Genomic DNA, 17,576 nt, shown 5'->3' with positions numbered 1-17,576 from the left:
AGTAAAGTCTACTACAAAACACATACCTTAAACTTCCAGGCTCTGGATGCAAGTTTATAGGGCAAAAGCAGCCACTCAGCTCAGAGCTGATGGGAAAGGATTTGTATGGGAGCAACAATAAGCAAGAGCTCAGAATTTTGCAGCATCTGGTTCTTTATCTGTTTCTTAAAATGTGCTGAGCACATCAGTGTCCTTGTTTGATTAATGAGAACTCCATATGGCTGTGTTGATCCAATTTTTTTCCTCTTAAATATGCAATATGCTTGTAAATTCTCTGGATAGACTACTGTCTTCCTGAGATCTCTCCTAATGCCTACTCCTTACTCAGGGCAGAAGCACAGTCAGCAAGAATAGCTCTCTACTCAGCCTTGAGGATTCCTGTTTTCTAATGATACTCAGAAGCAGAAAAGAGGGTGCTGAAGATACATATATACATTTTGATGTAAAGAAAATGAATGCAAGTGTATGTATATTTATGTAGCAAATGGTTTAAAACTCTAAACCGATCTAGAATGTGCTTTTTAAACTATATTTTTATAACACATTTAGTCTAGCTCTGCCTCCTTCCCATCTTTCAGGCTTGCAACACTATTCTGTATAGTGCAAATCAGTGCAAACTAGCTAGCACAAGACACATGTTTGATATTTAAGCACTATTTTTATTATTGTGCAACTGTTAAGTGCACAAAGATCTCAATGTTTTCTAGGTAGTCGCATATGAGAAAAGCAGACTTCAATTTAAATTGAATATGCATGATTACTTTTTCCCAAAGCTTGTCATCTTATTTCTTTCTATTATTTTCCTTTCAAATATTCCTCTGTGTGCTTTTTTAAAGGAGGAAGGCTTTATCAGTCACGTAGGTCTAACAGGGATATTTTTATTTCTGATAGTGGGAATATGAGATTTGACAGAGACTCACTTGGATCAGTTGAATGACTAATTAATGTGACATCAACACAGCCTCGCAAAATGTATGAAACTTAATTGTTCCTGTCAACTTATGACACTTAATGTTCACCGCTGCAAGCTGGGGGTGTCAAGGTCTTTGTTTTGTTTGTGTTTTAGCAACTTCATCTTTACACTGATGCTTGAGTAGATGTAAGCGGTTTCCTAGTCAAAGATTTTATTTTCCATAAAATGTAGATCCAGCTTACCTAGAGCTGTCTTTCAAAACTGCATTGTTTTGTAAAAATTTCCACTGAAAACTCCACTTCTAGTGTTTTAGAAAGGAAAATAAGTCCAGGTTTCTCAGTGGATTCTTACTGTTTTGAGTTAATTTGTATTTTACATGCATCTTTTAAAGAGTAAAGAAATGTCCAAAGTTAATTTCTTGCTCCCTGTATTCTCTTTTTGGTGTTTGTTTTGCTCTTTTTTTTTCTGAGAAAAAGAAAGAAATATTCCTGTAAGGAAAGGAAAACTATCCTCTACTGATTTGTTTTGGTTGAATAAGCAAAGCAAAATTATTTATTTATACAATACCAGAGAAAATGCAATATGTGCAAAGCATTTACAACAAAAACACTTAAGAATACAAAGAATACAATACTGCCATTGCAGCTTAACATTTGTCACTCTGCAATTATTGCATGATTACAGTAACTCTTAACATGGAAGCTGATGTCACTGCTTTTATTTTGGACAGACTATGATTTGCCATTCATGCGACAAGATGCAGTGCAACAACTTCGAGCAATAATAACTTGAAACACATGATTATTTCCTGTTATCAGTTTTGCTTCTGCAATCCCACCAAGACCAACCCATCTTCTGACTGAAACATGTTTCTAGAGCTCTAAATTAGTATTAAGAATTGCATTTTTTCATGTGCTAACGCTAATAGAAATAAAACGTCAGTGGGGAGGTTGCAAAAAATTCTCTTTGCTGAATAGTAAATGTGTCTAGACTGCCAATGATACCACCATCTTGTCTTCTGCAGGTACCCCAACAATTTGTGTCACTGTCTGGGCAGTGCTGAGACTTCACTTTGATGATACTGGGTATGTATGGCTGAGTGGAAAATCATTTCATGTGCATTCAGCATGATGGCAAGGATGAGACAGAAATCAGTCATTTAGTGAGCAGAGGATGTGGCTAATTTCTTCTTCCACTTCTGACACTGGTTTGTGTATGCAAATAGTTTAAGTCCAGTGTTCAACCAAGAGTACTTACTTTCCTGTTCATCTGCATAAATAACCGTGGTTTGTTGTTTATACTCCTATTGCACTGGGGAATTCATAGAAAATATAGACATCTACCCTGTAGACATGCAGCTGACCCAGTAGTCCTCCATTCCCTGCTTAGTTAGATTAGTGGAGTCCAGGATATGGCTTATCTCAAGAGACCTGTCAGGTGAATCACACTTCTGATTGTCTACTCCTTTCCAGTTATTATGTAGGAAGATGAAGGTGATGAACTCAGCTATAGAAATCATTGCAGATATCTCTGATGAGTGAAATCTGCACTAAGACATTGCTGAGCTTTGATTTACAAAAGTAATTAGGAGTTTAGCTTTCCATTAAAGAGTTTTTTCAACAAACCTAGTGAGTGAAATGAATAAGGATGAGACAGAAATCTGCATCCTGTCTTCTGTGTGGAAAAAAAAGAAATGGAAAAAAAAAAGAAATTAAAAAAAAATTTAAAAAAAGAGGAAACAATAATTTCAGAAAGAATTCAAGGGATGGATTCCTCCCAATTTGTCTGTTCTGGTAAGGAAAAGTCCTGCAAGTATCCTGTATTTTTTTAAAAAGAATAAGAAGGAAAAGCTGGTACCAAACATGGTCCTGCACATCTCAGTAGTCCATAGATTGGTCTGATAGAGCAGCACATAAAGCTGGTAGGAATAGACATGTATGTACATCCTGAAAACAAAAGCTTAGCAATGTTTCTTTTTTCATGACAGTTATGTTAAACTTGGTGAAATGTTAGAAAAATGATGGAAATGAGGGAGAAGATTGAATAAAATTTTTAAAATCCAGCCTTGGATTTAAAAGCCTTGATCTGAATGAAAGGCATCTTTGTCTTCCAAGTCACATTTCTGAGAGACTTAGGCTTATGGTTGAATTTCACCTTATGATAGAGATACCTGGATTCAGAATTTGCAAAGACTCACCGTTTCATCAGGTTTTCTTCATCCTTGTCTTTCATGCTTTTTTTTGGAAAGCACATAAAGCCCTTCCTCCACTGGGGTTGCCAGTGGTTTGACCCAATGTTCTATTTTGACATTAATACAAATTAAATCATTTATTTCCATGCAGTACATGCCAGAACACCCTGCTGTGTCATTATTATGATTACAACACTGGTCTTAAGTGTATTAATTTATCTTAGTAGTCTAAACAGTCTTTGGATTTGAGGGTAGGGGGAATGTCTTGCAGAAGGAAGAACAAGAAAAAAGAAAACAAACAAACAAACAAAAAACCTCCTTTCTTTTAGTTAGAGAAGCTATTTAGCATGCAACATGCTTAGACAGATTCTAGCTGAGAGTCTCAGTGGTTACTTTTTAAAAATCAGTAAGCATTGTTCTGAGGGAGGGGGAAAAGCCAGCATGAGCCTAAAAACATTGCAGAAATTACTGAACTGGGAAACCACAGTCACAAAGGCATGGACCAAAATACAGACTCTGCGTCTGAGTCTCCTCCTGCTTGCTCCTTATAAATCTGGCAGAGCTTCCTTGACTTCAGTTCCTGATTCATATCACTGAAGGGACAGGTTTGTGCAGAGAAATGCAACTGTCAATTTATTCAAAGCTGTGCTACAGAATTAGATGGAGTTATTCCAGATGTACACCAGAGATGTAACAGAGATCAGACCCTGGCCTTTTCAAATGGAAAGCACATCCCTCCCACTGCCCACTGGCTCTCTTCCCTTCATCCATCATGAAAAAGAGTCCTGTGTGTCTGATTTCCACTGTAGCAATGCATTTGAAAGAAATCAGGGAGCCTCTTTACATAGTACAGCTTGTTAGCTGATACTACAGACTGTTCTGTTGTGCAATGCTTTTTTTTTTTTCCCTTCTGGTCATGTTCATCTGAGGAGAAGATGGTGTTTCTTTCACCACATCCATCCTATAGATGTCACAGGGGCTGGACCAAAGAAGTCCTTGAAAAAACCTTTGTATGGGCTTGTTCTGATTCGTTGTTGCCATCTACAAAGTAGGCATTGGAAATTAAGCGTGGTGGGGACACATCCTGTAAAAGGAGAGGAATAAGTCTAAGAACAATAGGGATTTGTAAGGAATGATCTATCACCCCAGAGTGCAAATTTAATATACACGAGTGTGGAAAAAAACCTCCAAGTGTCTCTTTGTCCCAGCCAGAGCCTGGGATAATTGTCTGGGCTGTAGATGTCTTCAATACAGATGACTGGAACTAGAAGAGGTAATTCGCATTTCTCATTTCTACATAGACAAATTGCCATACATCACTGCCTGTTTGTACAACTAGAGTAATGTTACAATTTACCCTGATTCTTCCAATATTGGTCAACACTCTAAAGACTTTCAGGGTAGATTTTATGTGCATCTTAAAGAGGTTGAGCTCTGCAAATAGTGGGTAATTTCCCAAAGAAGACACCTAATTTATAAATGCATGCAAATAATTTAAAATATAAGTGGTGAGTTTAGGTGCTTTTGTGGCATACAGTTGTTGATAACTGAAAAGTTACCAACATATATACATACAATATACATACTGTATGTATGTAACATTTGTCCCCTTTCAAATATTTTAAGTTGGGCATCTACAGTGGGGTAACTCAGAAATATTACTTTTCATTTGAAAACCTGTCATTATCCCTGTAGATTTGGGGGATTTTAAGTTTCTAGGCTTTGTTGACTGAAGCAAATGTATATAATTCTGTGCAAATTTGACACCCTGTCTCTAAATTTTCTCTCTTCTCACCAGCTGTACCACACACACTCTTATGTTGGTTTTATGGGAATCCAGTAAAATACTGTTCAACTGAAATATAATAATACATTGTTCAACTAAAAATATAAGCTCAACTGAAATTTCTAAACCAGACATCACTCACCTGTTTTGTATTTCTCTCACTATGTACCTGGATGATGGAATTTTAGCTCTGCTTCCTCACATTTACACATGTATACAGTTTTGTTTAAAGATTTTCACTTTCCCCCCAGATGTTATCAGACTACTACTTAAATGACATAGAAGTTCCATTAAGATCTCATAAGTTCAAGTGTGTTTTATTCCTGTATGCTCTTTCAAATTGTTTCTTGGCATCTAAGAAATGTACCACAACAATCACTACTGGGACTTTTGACTCTTGTCCTAGTGGGAGGGGGATCCTCCTTCTTGGAAGTGCAGGTACAAAGTAGACATTTCTCTGTGATTTTATGTTTTTGAGAGGGAAACATGGGGGGAAGAAAGCAGAGACAAATAAAAGAAAATTTAAACTGACAATCAAATTCTTAATGACTTAAAATAGTGTAGCAGGAGAATTGTGGTGTGACAGGAGATATAAGGTTTTTATCATCATTGTTTTTCTAGCTTTAAAAATACATGTTAATGTTAAAATACATTATGTTTATAGATCCTGTAATTATCTCTCTCTACAAATGAATGTCCAAATGCACGTATATGAAATAAACTTCTGCAGAATACTTTGGTAGATCCAGAGAAAGATTTTAAATGCTGAGGTAGAAATGGCATTTTATTCACTATCACTCACCCCAACAGCATAAAAAAGGGGCTGATCCCAGCTGTTGTCCAGGACTTGAACCTTCTCAGATGAATCCTCTCTTCTTGGTAGGATTTGCAGCCCTGTGACTCGAAATTCATTCTTACATGTGGATACAACCAGTATCTAGTACATTCTGATATATTAGATACATGTAAGAATCCTCATGCCAGGGTCATGAACCAGCATTTATATCTGTTAACTCTGGAAAAGTATCTGACACACAAAACTTTGGAATAACCTTCTCTTAACCTTTGAGGTGTCCCTGTCTTTTTTTCCCTTCTTCAGAGATATTAGCTTAAAGGGACAATTTCACACATAAAGGCATTATCCAAAATGTCTAAACTGTTTAGGAAGAGGTACCATTTAAATTGCCACAAAAATACTTATTTTGCTTTTCAGATATGCCGGGTAAAGGCTGTGAAAGAAAACTACAGCAGGGACAGACTAAAGAACTACTACTTTTGAACTCAAATAAAATTATTTAGCTACAAGACTAATCTCCCACACTCTGACCCCTTAAAATTAATTATAAGTTTATTAACATCCTTGTTACAACTTTCTCTTTCCTTCTCTTTTCCTACCCCATTCTTTCATTAACTGCTGCAGCTGCTGGGACATGAATGACAACACTGCCTTGTGGTGGGTGATCAAGGGTCCTGTGGTTGGATCAATTATGGTAAGTAACACTTGGAGGAGACACTTCATTAACACTTCTAAGGGCAAATAACCAATGCAAATAGCTTCAAATGGCTTTAAAAACTATGTTGCATCAGCTGTGCTGGACCACCATTGGTGAATGTCCACTTGCCATTCAGAACTCCATTGTTATAAAGTTTTAGTACAACTTTAGCACTGCCTGCAAGCAAAGATCGTGTAGAAAATGAGTTATTCTGTTGCTTAAACATAGATACCAAATGCTGTAAGACCCTACAGCATATTGAAGCACTTTCCTGGGGCTGGTAAATATGACATAGGATGTATGGGAATTCTGTCCCGCTTGCGGTGGCAGCTGAAGGCTAAGTAGGACAATACAGGCCATCTAAAACAATACTAGACTAGGAAGCTGGACTGTGTCCCTTGAATGGAATTCATTTTACAGCTACATTTATTTATGTAATATTGGCTTTATAATAGCATGGTAGACATAGTACAAGATTCTCAGTTGTCAACAAGGTAACTAAGAACTCTAGCCGATGGAGGTCTTGGATTTTACTCAAATGATGCTAAATACCTGTGTATGGGTCACTGAGAGGTTCTAAAGTGCCTGCTTGGGCTCCACCTGCTTCCCGAAAGAATATAGGAATTTTAAAATGGTGTTGGGCCCCACCAGTCAGGAAATGTAGATGAGCCACTAGACAGTATGGTTAGTCACCTGAAAAGTGATTGGCTTACCACATATAGGTGTCTAAATCTGGGCATGCCAAGTTTCTCTCCATACTCCAGTGACAGCACTGGACAGGTATTCATTGACTTTTGTTGGAATTTAGACATCCAGCTCACAAGCACCTGTCTACACATAGGTGTCATTCATCAGGTTTAGTTCTCCTTTCAAGTATTTGAACAGCTTTCTAAAGTACAGTAACCTTAAGACCCATTAAAGATAATTCAGCTAGTTATACTGAAGGGTATCAAAATGGTTGGGTTTTTTGTGATATTGATGTATGTGAATCACCGTGCTTTACAAACATATTCTGTGAAGGTTCACATTCTGTCTTTGGGGTATTGGTTATACCTGGTTTCTGTTGAAAGCATAAATGATTCAAGCAACAAGTAAGGGATGACTGGGTTTCTCCATTCATTTGTAGTCCTCAGAGCAGACAGAAAAGTCTTCTGAAAGAGATGCACACAATATTTTACAAGAGTAAAATACTGAATAAGGGACCAACTTAAATTTTCCACTGTTTTCTTCTGGCATTAAGAAGCTATGGAGTTGGTCACAGCCAAATCTGTAGCAAAACTACTGAAGTAAACCAATTTTATTAATCTCCAAAGTTTTAAAACTATATCTGTAATTGCATGATTTGATAAAGGAGAAGAAGCCCAGGATAACATAAAAGATAAGAAGATGAACATTAACCCCCATGTCTCACAGTCCCTAGATCCCCTCCCAAAATCATTAGAGGTCATCCCATCTTGGACCAGATTCAGTCAAGCAGAGGGAAAGTGCCAGAACTTGGGATTTTCAGGAAAGGGGAGACACTAAATTGTGACTAATGGATACTGGTAAACTGAGAAGTGCCTTAGTTCAGAGAATGAGAGTTAAAGATGATTTTACTGCTGAGAATTTTACTATATGGTTTTGATACCCAGGGATCTTTCCTTTTATTCTTTGCACTGGTTGATAATGACAAATGTTGAAACCTTTTTGCTTATGATTGTCTAATCTGGTGCTTGGGACTGAAGAAATTCTGCAAGCTGCTGCAAGGGGCAAAAAGATCCTTGTAAATTTATCCCAGTACTCCTAACTCTACAGAACTTTTAGGCTGCAGTTTGTATAAGGCAATGGAGCCAGCAAGTCACTGGGAATGTCTCATTCTCATACTTAAAAAAAAATATATAATTGTCATAATTTTTTCCTTTCTTTTTCCCTAGATAAATTTTGTTCTTTTTATTGGCATAATTGTGATACTTGTGCAGAAACTCCAGTCACCTGATATTGGGGGCAATGAATCCAGCATTTACTTGTAAGTACAAATAAAGCAGTAATCAACTTAGTTTTCTAATATACACATAGGAAAAAAAGACAAAGTCAAAAAGACACCTTATCTGAACTAATTTGATTTTCAAAAAGAGTTACAGTATCTATTAAATTTCTTTGGTTGATTTTTACTTTTTTTTAAATCCAAATGCCACTGAAGTGCATTTTAATGGAAGTTTTAGCCTTTCTTTAAAAGGCCTAGAAAATAAGCATAAATACAAGATTAAATAAAACCAAAACACAAAATAAAAATTTTACAGGTCAGTTATCCGGAAGTTAGGATACTGATCAGGTATAAATATGATTATACTCATGAGGCAGTTTGCTGCGCTTCATACATTCCAGCGACATGGTCCAAAGTTCATTGAAAGCAATGAGATTTGACAGAAAGATTTCATTAACTTAGTGTTAAATTCTAATTTAGGAAGATCTCTTAAAATTGCTTTTTCTTGTGTTCCTTGTAACTATGAGTGCATTCCACTTAAGCTAAACAATTCCCCTCCGTACCTAGAATGGCTTAAAAATGCACAACAAATCCAAAAAATTTCCTTCAGAAGCTTTAAAACTTTGTGATTTACAGTTTTTTTAAAGCTAGGTTTTTTTTAGTTTCCACCTCATTAGAAGACAGATGCTGGCCACTTGAAATGGTCATCATCCCCAGTTTAAGTTCATGCGGTCATTCTCCATACAAAAAATATATAAATGTTTTTAATAACTAGGACATGTGGCAGCACATTTTTCTTGGCTTTTCAGCCTAAACACTGTGCACATTTGCTTTTCTTTTTTTTTTTTGTGAACTCTAGTGTTTTCTGGCACTCACAAATATAGGTAAGGATTTCTGATTTATCACTGGATTTCTGGTGAAAAAAAGACAAGTCATATAAACCTTAAAAATAAAGGATGTCAGGGTAAAGTAGGAGATGCATATTTGATAGTACTTCCTTAGAACACTATTCAGTGATCACGTTTACCCTCAGTAACCACACTCATAGTATAATGACATCATCCACCTAAATGACAATTTTCAGTGGAAAATATGTCCTCCAGCTGCCTATTTTTCTGCTCTTCTTTCCTATTGCCTTGTTTACATTTCCACATTGCAAAATAATAAGATTTCATGCATCACTTTTTCATGTCTATAGTCAGACATTCACTTACTGAAAGTACTGCCCTTGAAGCTTGCTCCACAGACAAAAATAGAGCTTTGAATTCATTCTACAGACACATATATCTCAGAATTAAATCTCAGGTGAAATTGTAGTGAATAGGTTAATTGTATGCATGGTTTGCCTAGGGCTTGCATGAAGATTTCCCATGTATGTGCTGCTGGGAAGACATCCACTGAATCTTAGATTGTAATTAATACCAAAGATGTGCAGAGCTAGTTCTGATTACAACCTGCTACGTGCATCTTTAGAATCTGCTGCACATCTTTCACATATGAAGCAAAGCATGCCATAGACTCCAGTGATTTAACTAGATTATGAAACATCCTTTTCATTTTTGATCAATATGGTGACTGGGTTTTACTGATATTTTTCCTATGTGTATAGTTAGCCACCAAAACCAAGAGAAAGCATCCTATTTTTTGTTTCATTTGCTGCCATTACTTTTCATATTTTTTTGCAACTTTATAAATGGGTGTGTATAAATTGATCTTGCATTTATGTATGTGCTATGGAGTGTTGTTTATCCAAACAGATTCAACAACAGGAAAGTCATGCTGACATGATAAAAAGAAATTAAATTAATAAATCTGCAGATAAACACCAGACATACTCAATATTTGTACATATGTATCCTGTAAAAGGACAGCTGTTGTAATGAAGGAAAAAGACAGATCGTAGTATGGTTATGTCACCATATTGAAATCTCTGTGGCATTTAGATTGTGGTTCATATTAAGCATTTTTTCACTTCCTATTTTGCTATTTCAGAGTATGAAACTTCATTCCATTAGACCAAATTCTCCATCCAGATTTTTATTCCACAGCATATGTAAATACTTTGCCTTTAGTTCATGAGACAGAGTAGTTGTGGTTGAGAAAGATGTCCAGACTATTTCTGAAGGCAGTATCACATGGTATCTGCAGCAGTGATTGAGATTTATTCTAATATCAGCCTTCCACTTTTTGGAATAATTCCTTAGTCAGGATCTTCATCATCAAAAAAGAAAAGACCCCATAACTTGCTATTGACTTTGAGTAGGATTTATTTCCTTATATGTATGGTATATGTTTTCGTTTAGGTCCTCTTAATGTGCCGGGGTTTTTTTCATTGTTGTTGTTAGGAAAATCTACCTCCAGTTTTATTTTGTAGATATTATGGTCATGGTTCTGCAAATCACTTAAACCTGTATTTGACTTTAAAAGCCTTGGGATGTGCTTAAATTCAAAGATTAATTATGTATTGTTACTACTGCACATTCATTATTAAAAATTACCACTACTGAAGTTAGCTGTGAGCTATGACAGGAACACAACAGAAGAGTGCACTACTGGGGAGCTAATGATTAATTAATATACTGCAGCCACTAGAGAATGTAAGAGTTGCTTTAAAAAAAATAAATAAAATAATTTGTATAATTTGCACCACAATAATGAGTGCTTTACTCCCATAAAAATTCTGAGTTTCTCTCTAAATAACCTGAGAGTCATTATATACAATAGCCTTTGCCTTTTGGCTGACAAAAACTCGGAAACATGTAGCTGTTTCCTAACAATTTTCTGTGGCAGTCAAATACTTTAGTGATTATAAACTTCAATTTTATTAACACGTATGTTTGGTCATTCATTACCAGTCTCACGCCTAACAGGTATTTCTTCACACATTTATCTCCTCCTCAGAGCTGCCTGCATGCTGCTCATCCCATTTCAGACTGAACGGCTCAAAGCATGTCAGATTCTGAGAGAACAATAATTTCATTTTTCTTTTACTGATGTTTTCAATAGAAACTCCTCCATATGGCTGAAATGAATGGGGGCTAGATTCATCAAAAAATGTTATTAATGAGGAAGGAATTAAAAAATAAATGAAAGCCACTCTTTTAAAGGTGCATTTTAATTTTATGATTCTTTTGGTCTTTTTCCTGAGAGCCTAAAGCAACTTTCATATTTCCTCCTAACAGTCATCATAATCATTATTTACTTCATATTGTTAGAAGTAAACTGCCAAAGGCATAACAAAGACATATTTTGTTTCTTGAACCATGTTCTGGTTTCAGTTAATCTTTTGTCAGTCCTGAATAATTCCACCAAATTGAACATCAAACCAAAGCAAGGTCAGTAATACAGATGCAATAATTTTTTATCTGAATGAGAAGTTCTAAGAAAGAACCTCAAGGGCTGGGGAAGCATAAAGAGATATTGGTGGTATTCCTAGTATAATTAAGACAACTATAATCATAGTTCAGAAAGGTTTCTCACCCCACCTGCTGAATGAATCGCATAAACAATTGTAATGTGCCATGATTACAGACATGGCGTACTTAATCCTAGAGGACAAATGACAGTTTCTTGTATTTGTACCAGTATATTCCATCCAGTTAAATTTTATTGAACATGCTTCCAGACAGATAGTACTACCTGATTGTTAGTAGTCTTCAATTGCACAATATGTAAATATTTTGAAGCAGTAGTAGGTTATTTAGGGGCACCGTGACACCGTATGATGAGAGCCAAGTAGCAGCACATCAGAAGTGCATGAATCCAATGTGCACTCACAGTTCTGGCAACTGGAAACAATATTCACAACCCTATTATGGCTGGTTCACCACACGGTGTGTCACATCAGGCCTGTTTTTTGCATGCATTTTCATACGTCAGTTCCCTGCCTGGAATTTTTGGAAACATAATAAACTGATCTGGCAAGGCTTCGCTGTTTTTCCCATGAGAAATCCAGCCAATAGTGTGTATTATGGTATGTCAGAATCTGCTTTCAGGCATCCTGGTTTTAGTCAAGTTATTGTAGAGGGAGTACATTCACCCCCGCCCAAAAAGCCATATACCCATAGAAATGCCAACACAAAGCTTATAGGCATGCTGTTATTTTCATGAGCTTTGTTGCATTGCAGAAAGATTCTTTATGGACAGAATATCATCTTAACAGTATCACTACCATAAACCACTACAATATTTCAGTAGGTATGCATGATGTAGATGCATGTTGGAATAACCCTTAAGATTAAAAGGGCCTACACAATTTCATCAAGTCTGTTTATTCATTCTTTTTCAAGGATCAAACACATTTAACTGATTTTTTTATTATTATTATTTCCAGTTTATCTTTAGTGTAATTTTGGTGGGGGAAGCTTGTTTCTGCTCTTGCTTTAACAGATTCTTCATAAATTTTGTATCACATGTTGAAAACTCAATGAAATGAAAATAAACCCCACATATATCTAGCTAATTCAGGTCTACGTCATTCCTCCAATCAGCATCTTGCTGGAAAGAAAGGAGAAACATGGCATATATCATAGGTAGGTATGATTTTGCATACGGTGCAACCTAGAGGGTTAGGGCAGAAAAAGCAATGTTGTAATGCAAATGTTTTGATAAACAACACTCCTCTACAGTTCACCTACAAAGTCACTGGACACTCAGTGATTCATTCTGCTACCGCTTTGTCTTGCTGCAAGTGCTCAGACTGCCAGCACTAATTATTATTGACAGGGTCTTTATGCCAGAAGTCTCATTTCTGACAAGAAAATGACTGATGTTTGATGAACAGTATGTTCTTTAGTATGGCACTTTAATTTCTTAACCCCAGGTAATATCAGTTGAGTACTGGAATGCCCTCTAATCCAGCAATGAAAGGAATTCATGTCCCTGAGCTAATCCTTTACTATCACAAGAAAATACAATGGAAAACAGAGATGAACATGTGGCATCAGTGCATGATCAGCAAGGACCTAGTTCTCATATCTAAGAGATGATGGAAGAGTACATGATTGCTAATTTGATTTGACACTAATTCTTGATGGATTTATTTGAAGTTTGAATTCATAACTACACTTTTTCTTTACATTTCCCAAGACAAGTTATTGTTTTAGATGTTGGTTTGAGGAGTTTTTGGTTTCTGTTTTAGATTATTTTTGGGGAGGTAGATACTAATTTCTACCAATCTTTTCAGTTAGGGATTGGGAAAAAAAAGAAAAAAAAGAAAAAGAATGTACTTGTTAGGAATGTAAAATCATGTAGTCTATGTACCATAAACAGCAAGAATATAATTACACAGGGATTTTTTATTTTCAGATTAGGTAATTGAAAAGCTTTTGATTATCTATCTGTAGATTTGCTGTGGTCTCAACTGTTGTAAAATTAAGCAGCACAAAATAATTAGTGGGTTTATAATGTTCCTGTGAGCTGTTATTCCAGTTGAACAGCTAGCACAAAGGGGGGCTACTCAAATTCCACACCCCAGCGCCGGTAGCAAGTAGAGAAACATAAACATACATTTCTGGCTTTCAAATCTAGCTTCATAACCTAAACACTGTACTTTCATCTAGTATGCGTCTTTTGCATTCTTACAGTGATAATGAGATCAGACCTAAAACTGCGTCCACTTTGAAAGTGGCTTTGTTATTTTCTGGGCCACTTCTTAGAAGGATATTCCAGAAAAGAAAATGAATATTTTTAGAGAATATTCCATCCATTTCCAATGATATGCAAGTGCTTTACTGGAACTTTGACAGAGTCTGTTTTTTATTACCAGCTTGTTTCTTATGGTTACAAGATCATCTGTGATGAAGGCAATGTAAAAAGTGCTCTGCTTCTGTTATTTCAAAATTCTTAGAAGGTGGTTAGAGTGTAAGTCCATCATGCCTTTTTGTGCACAGGTGATATGTGTATGATGGAGGCTGACTCCTGCTGCTTTCTATTTTAAATAGTAATAAAAATAGGATTACTATTGTCTTTAAATAGTATTTGTGCACTTTGCTGTAAGGTATTTTTGTTGGCAATTTTATGACTTCAGTGGATGTATGGACAGAGGAAAAGTTATAACACTGATTTATGTGTGATTTATGGTCTAGCTGACTTTTTTGAAAGTTGTCTAAGTTTTGTGCTCAACAATTCTCCAATCGTGACTTAAAAATTACACTGGACTCCATGCTCTGTGGCAGCTTTAGAAAACAATGTTCTTTGTCCACAGATTGTGTCCTAAGTCAACAAAACACAGCCTTTTTTCCCTGTTACAAGAGCAAGCCCCAAGCTGGAAAAGAATGTGTTTGCATTAAAAGAGAAGCCACTAATAGATGGTCCTTTTCTAGAAAGATTAAGGAGGTGTGCAGGTTAGTGAGGGAGAGAACAGTGCCATGTTGTATTCAACAGTGTTGTTCTCTTTATAGACATATTCTTTCTGGGGTTTTTTTAAGAAGAAACAGTAATTCAAAGATTGAGGTACTCTCAACTGTTCTATCAAGGGTTGGGTTAGCCCTTTTTCCAAGGAGGTTTAGGCACAAAAAAAAGGCTAGAATGAATTCCTACTGATATGTTAATAGCATATAGCTAGATATTTCAGACATAAATGACTTTCAAAGCATAAAACATCATGGCTTGATTGCCATAACTGATATGGAACAGCACTCATAACATCTGTTAGCTCGAGTGAGCATAATTTATACGTAAATGTTTGTTTGCTGTGTACATGTGTAAATAAAGGTCTTTTCCTGCACATGTACTGTGTGAAATGTTAGATATACCTAAATTTGTTCCAGCATTTCTTTCTGAAATACCACAAATACTTTAGCAGTGTGCACAATATAAAGCTTCTTACCTTAATGTACAACTGACTACAGTTAACTGAATTTTCTGTAACCTGTTGCCATGCATTCAAGTTTAGTGATTAACAAAAATAAGGTAGCCTTCATAAAGAAAATGGGGTACAGACCTCAAATGTGTTTCTGAAGTCACTGAACTTCATCAAAGTGAATATCCTAATTTTGATCTGTATTGATAAACTTCATTTGTCATGGAGATTAGCAATATAGAGATCTGCTGGCTATGGCAAACCATCCTTATGAATTAACCATGGATTTAGATGTAGTGTTGTATCCTTTATCAGGGCAGGTTTCTTATTGGGAAAGATAATGGTTTTGGAGATTCAGATAATTTTTCAGAAATCTGAAATGGCAAGCCAGTGTGGGACCTTCCAAATAAGACAATTCTGGCTCTTTTCCCTTTCCCTCATCACTCATAGCTAAGTCTGTTGTTTTGAATGCATAGGTAGGCTGAAAGATAGATTTAGAATTTTATTTGTCCCCAGATCAGTTTGCACCTTTGTTTCTTTGACTTGGTTACTTAGTTTAAAGCTAAGTGTGGAGTAGAAGCAACTGGTCATGCAGCAGTTGTTGCGAGACTGCAGACAATGGGGAATAATTCTGACATCTCTGATCTTGAATGTGCTTTCAATTTACATCAAAGCTTGATGCACACCAACATCCATGGTCATCCATTTATCTTTTGCTTTTACATTTTTGACTCTACCATATAAGAACAAAAGAAGTTTATTTTCCCTACAGTGTCTCTGCTTCTCCTTGACATTGATTTCTTGTGTCTCACTTCAGCAACTAGCATGCTTCAAATACAGTGGTTTTAGTTTTACATCTGAGGAATTATTAGGGTGTATTCCAAGCAAGTACGTAGACTTTAGAGCCTGGGCTATGGAAAGGACAAGAAAGATGGTGCTGTCACCATGCAGAAGGATTTTTTGATCTGGAAGGGTGAACTTCTCATTATGCTTTTGTAAATAACATTGTGCATAAAAGGAAATGTGTAGTTCAATCAGGTGACTGGTTAATTGCCCAGGAACAAATTCCTCCTGCCTTGGGGAGTACGAGTATGTGCTCAAAGTCCACTACGTTACAGTGGCTTAATATGGAATTAAGTCTTAATGAAGGTGGCTTAAACAACTGTATACTACCTCAGGATCAGCCTAGTCTGAAGTTGTGCATATGGTTCACATGATAGCCTTAGCACTTTGTTTGCTCTGCACCTGTATCATTAGTGATAGATAGATTTCCAAACTGTAATCCCTCTTATATATTTCCAGTGAAAACACAGAGCTGTTTCAACTGATGAAATTTCTGCAAGCCCAGGCCTATTCAACAGAGGCAGCATTCTCTTTTTTCATTAAGGAGGGTTTATAGAGATAGGTTGAAACTTGGAAGGTTGCCTGCAGGGATGTCGTATAACGTGTAAGGCAGGTGAGTCAAAGCAATGTAGCTGAAGCTTCGGAGCTGCAGATGATATAAACTCAGTATAGCCAGACCAATGATGAGCTCTGCTAGCTGACAGGACTAAGACACGTATAATGCTTGAAAATCCACTTCTTAAAGCAGATTGTGACAATAAATACTCTGTGGGTTTTGCTATTTTGTTTCTTTTAAGGATAATGAGTTAATCACATTCTAAGGTATTTTATGTCTGGATTTGGACATACATATTCTTCATTTCAAACAGTAATGTATACTCAAAACCATTTAAGAACCTCATTTGGTGTGGTAGGTTTTTCTCACTAAACATGCTTTTGTCTTCTACGCTATAGTTATGTTACTGCACCTCCATCAGAATTATTCCATAATGCATGACATTAGTTTATGCTCTGGAGTCTCTGAGAATAATCTAGTGTGTTAAAATAAATTCTCCAGAGTTAAATATAAAGGAAGGATAATGACATTTAACCTTGAAGATGCAGTTCATTAAAGGACTGTTTTGATGGAAGAATTCTGCTCTCTACTACCAGCTTTCTTCCCTAGAGTACAGCTAAATATTAGAGCTTTATCTCTTCATTATTTCATCTGGGTGTAACAATAGCTTTCTTCATCATTGTATATCAACGCTATAGAAGTTAGCAAATCTGAATGAACAGTGTAGGCATGATTTTTGGCTCTCCTTGATATTTCTGTTTCCCCTTCAAGGCTCAGATCTGTGCAAAGGTCAGAACTATTGGACAAAAAGGTCCAGTTCAAATTACTATTTGCTAAATATTCATTTTTAGCCAGAGACATAATCTGCAAGCAGTAATTTTGATTCAGCCTTGGGAGAGGTGATAGTGGTTTCCTCATAGAAATACTGTTTCTGTGTCAAATTATTGTTGTAGTTACCATACTAGCTTTCAGTTACAATAGGTTAAATTTAGCTTTGATGGAATTAAAAGTGCACTAATGTAGAGTTTA

The 17,576-nt window shown here is 36.2% G+C and overlaps 1 protein-coding gene across 1 annotated transcript in view; it reads left to right on the top strand.

Annotated features, from left to right (window-relative positions):
* The window catches only part of LOC101877234 (pituitary adenylate cyclase-activating polypeptide type I receptor), a 133,248-nt gene that overhangs the window by 100,932 nt on the left and 14,740 nt on the right, over positions 1 to 17,576 (top strand). The window contains exons 11-13 of the mRNA XM_031049800.2: positions 1,938 to 1,998; positions 6,311 to 6,380; positions 8,297 to 8,388. Of these exons, the coding sequence (XP_030905660.1) occupies positions 1,938 to 1,998; positions 6,311 to 6,380; positions 8,297 to 8,388 (223 nt within the window). The remainder of the gene's footprint in view (positions 1 to 1,937; positions 1,999 to 6,310; positions 6,381 to 8,296; positions 8,389 to 17,576) is intronic.

The sequence above is a fragment of the Melopsittacus undulatus genome, chromosome 1 (assembly GCF_012275295.1).
Source record: "Melopsittacus undulatus isolate bMelUnd1 chromosome 1, bMelUnd1.mat.Z, whole genome shotgun sequence".
Taxonomy (NCBI): domain Eukaryota; kingdom Metazoa; phylum Chordata; class Aves; order Psittaciformes; family Psittaculidae; genus Melopsittacus; species Melopsittacus undulatus.
Note: the sequence above shows the minus strand (reverse complement) of the source record. Positions and strands in the feature narration are given on the sequence as shown.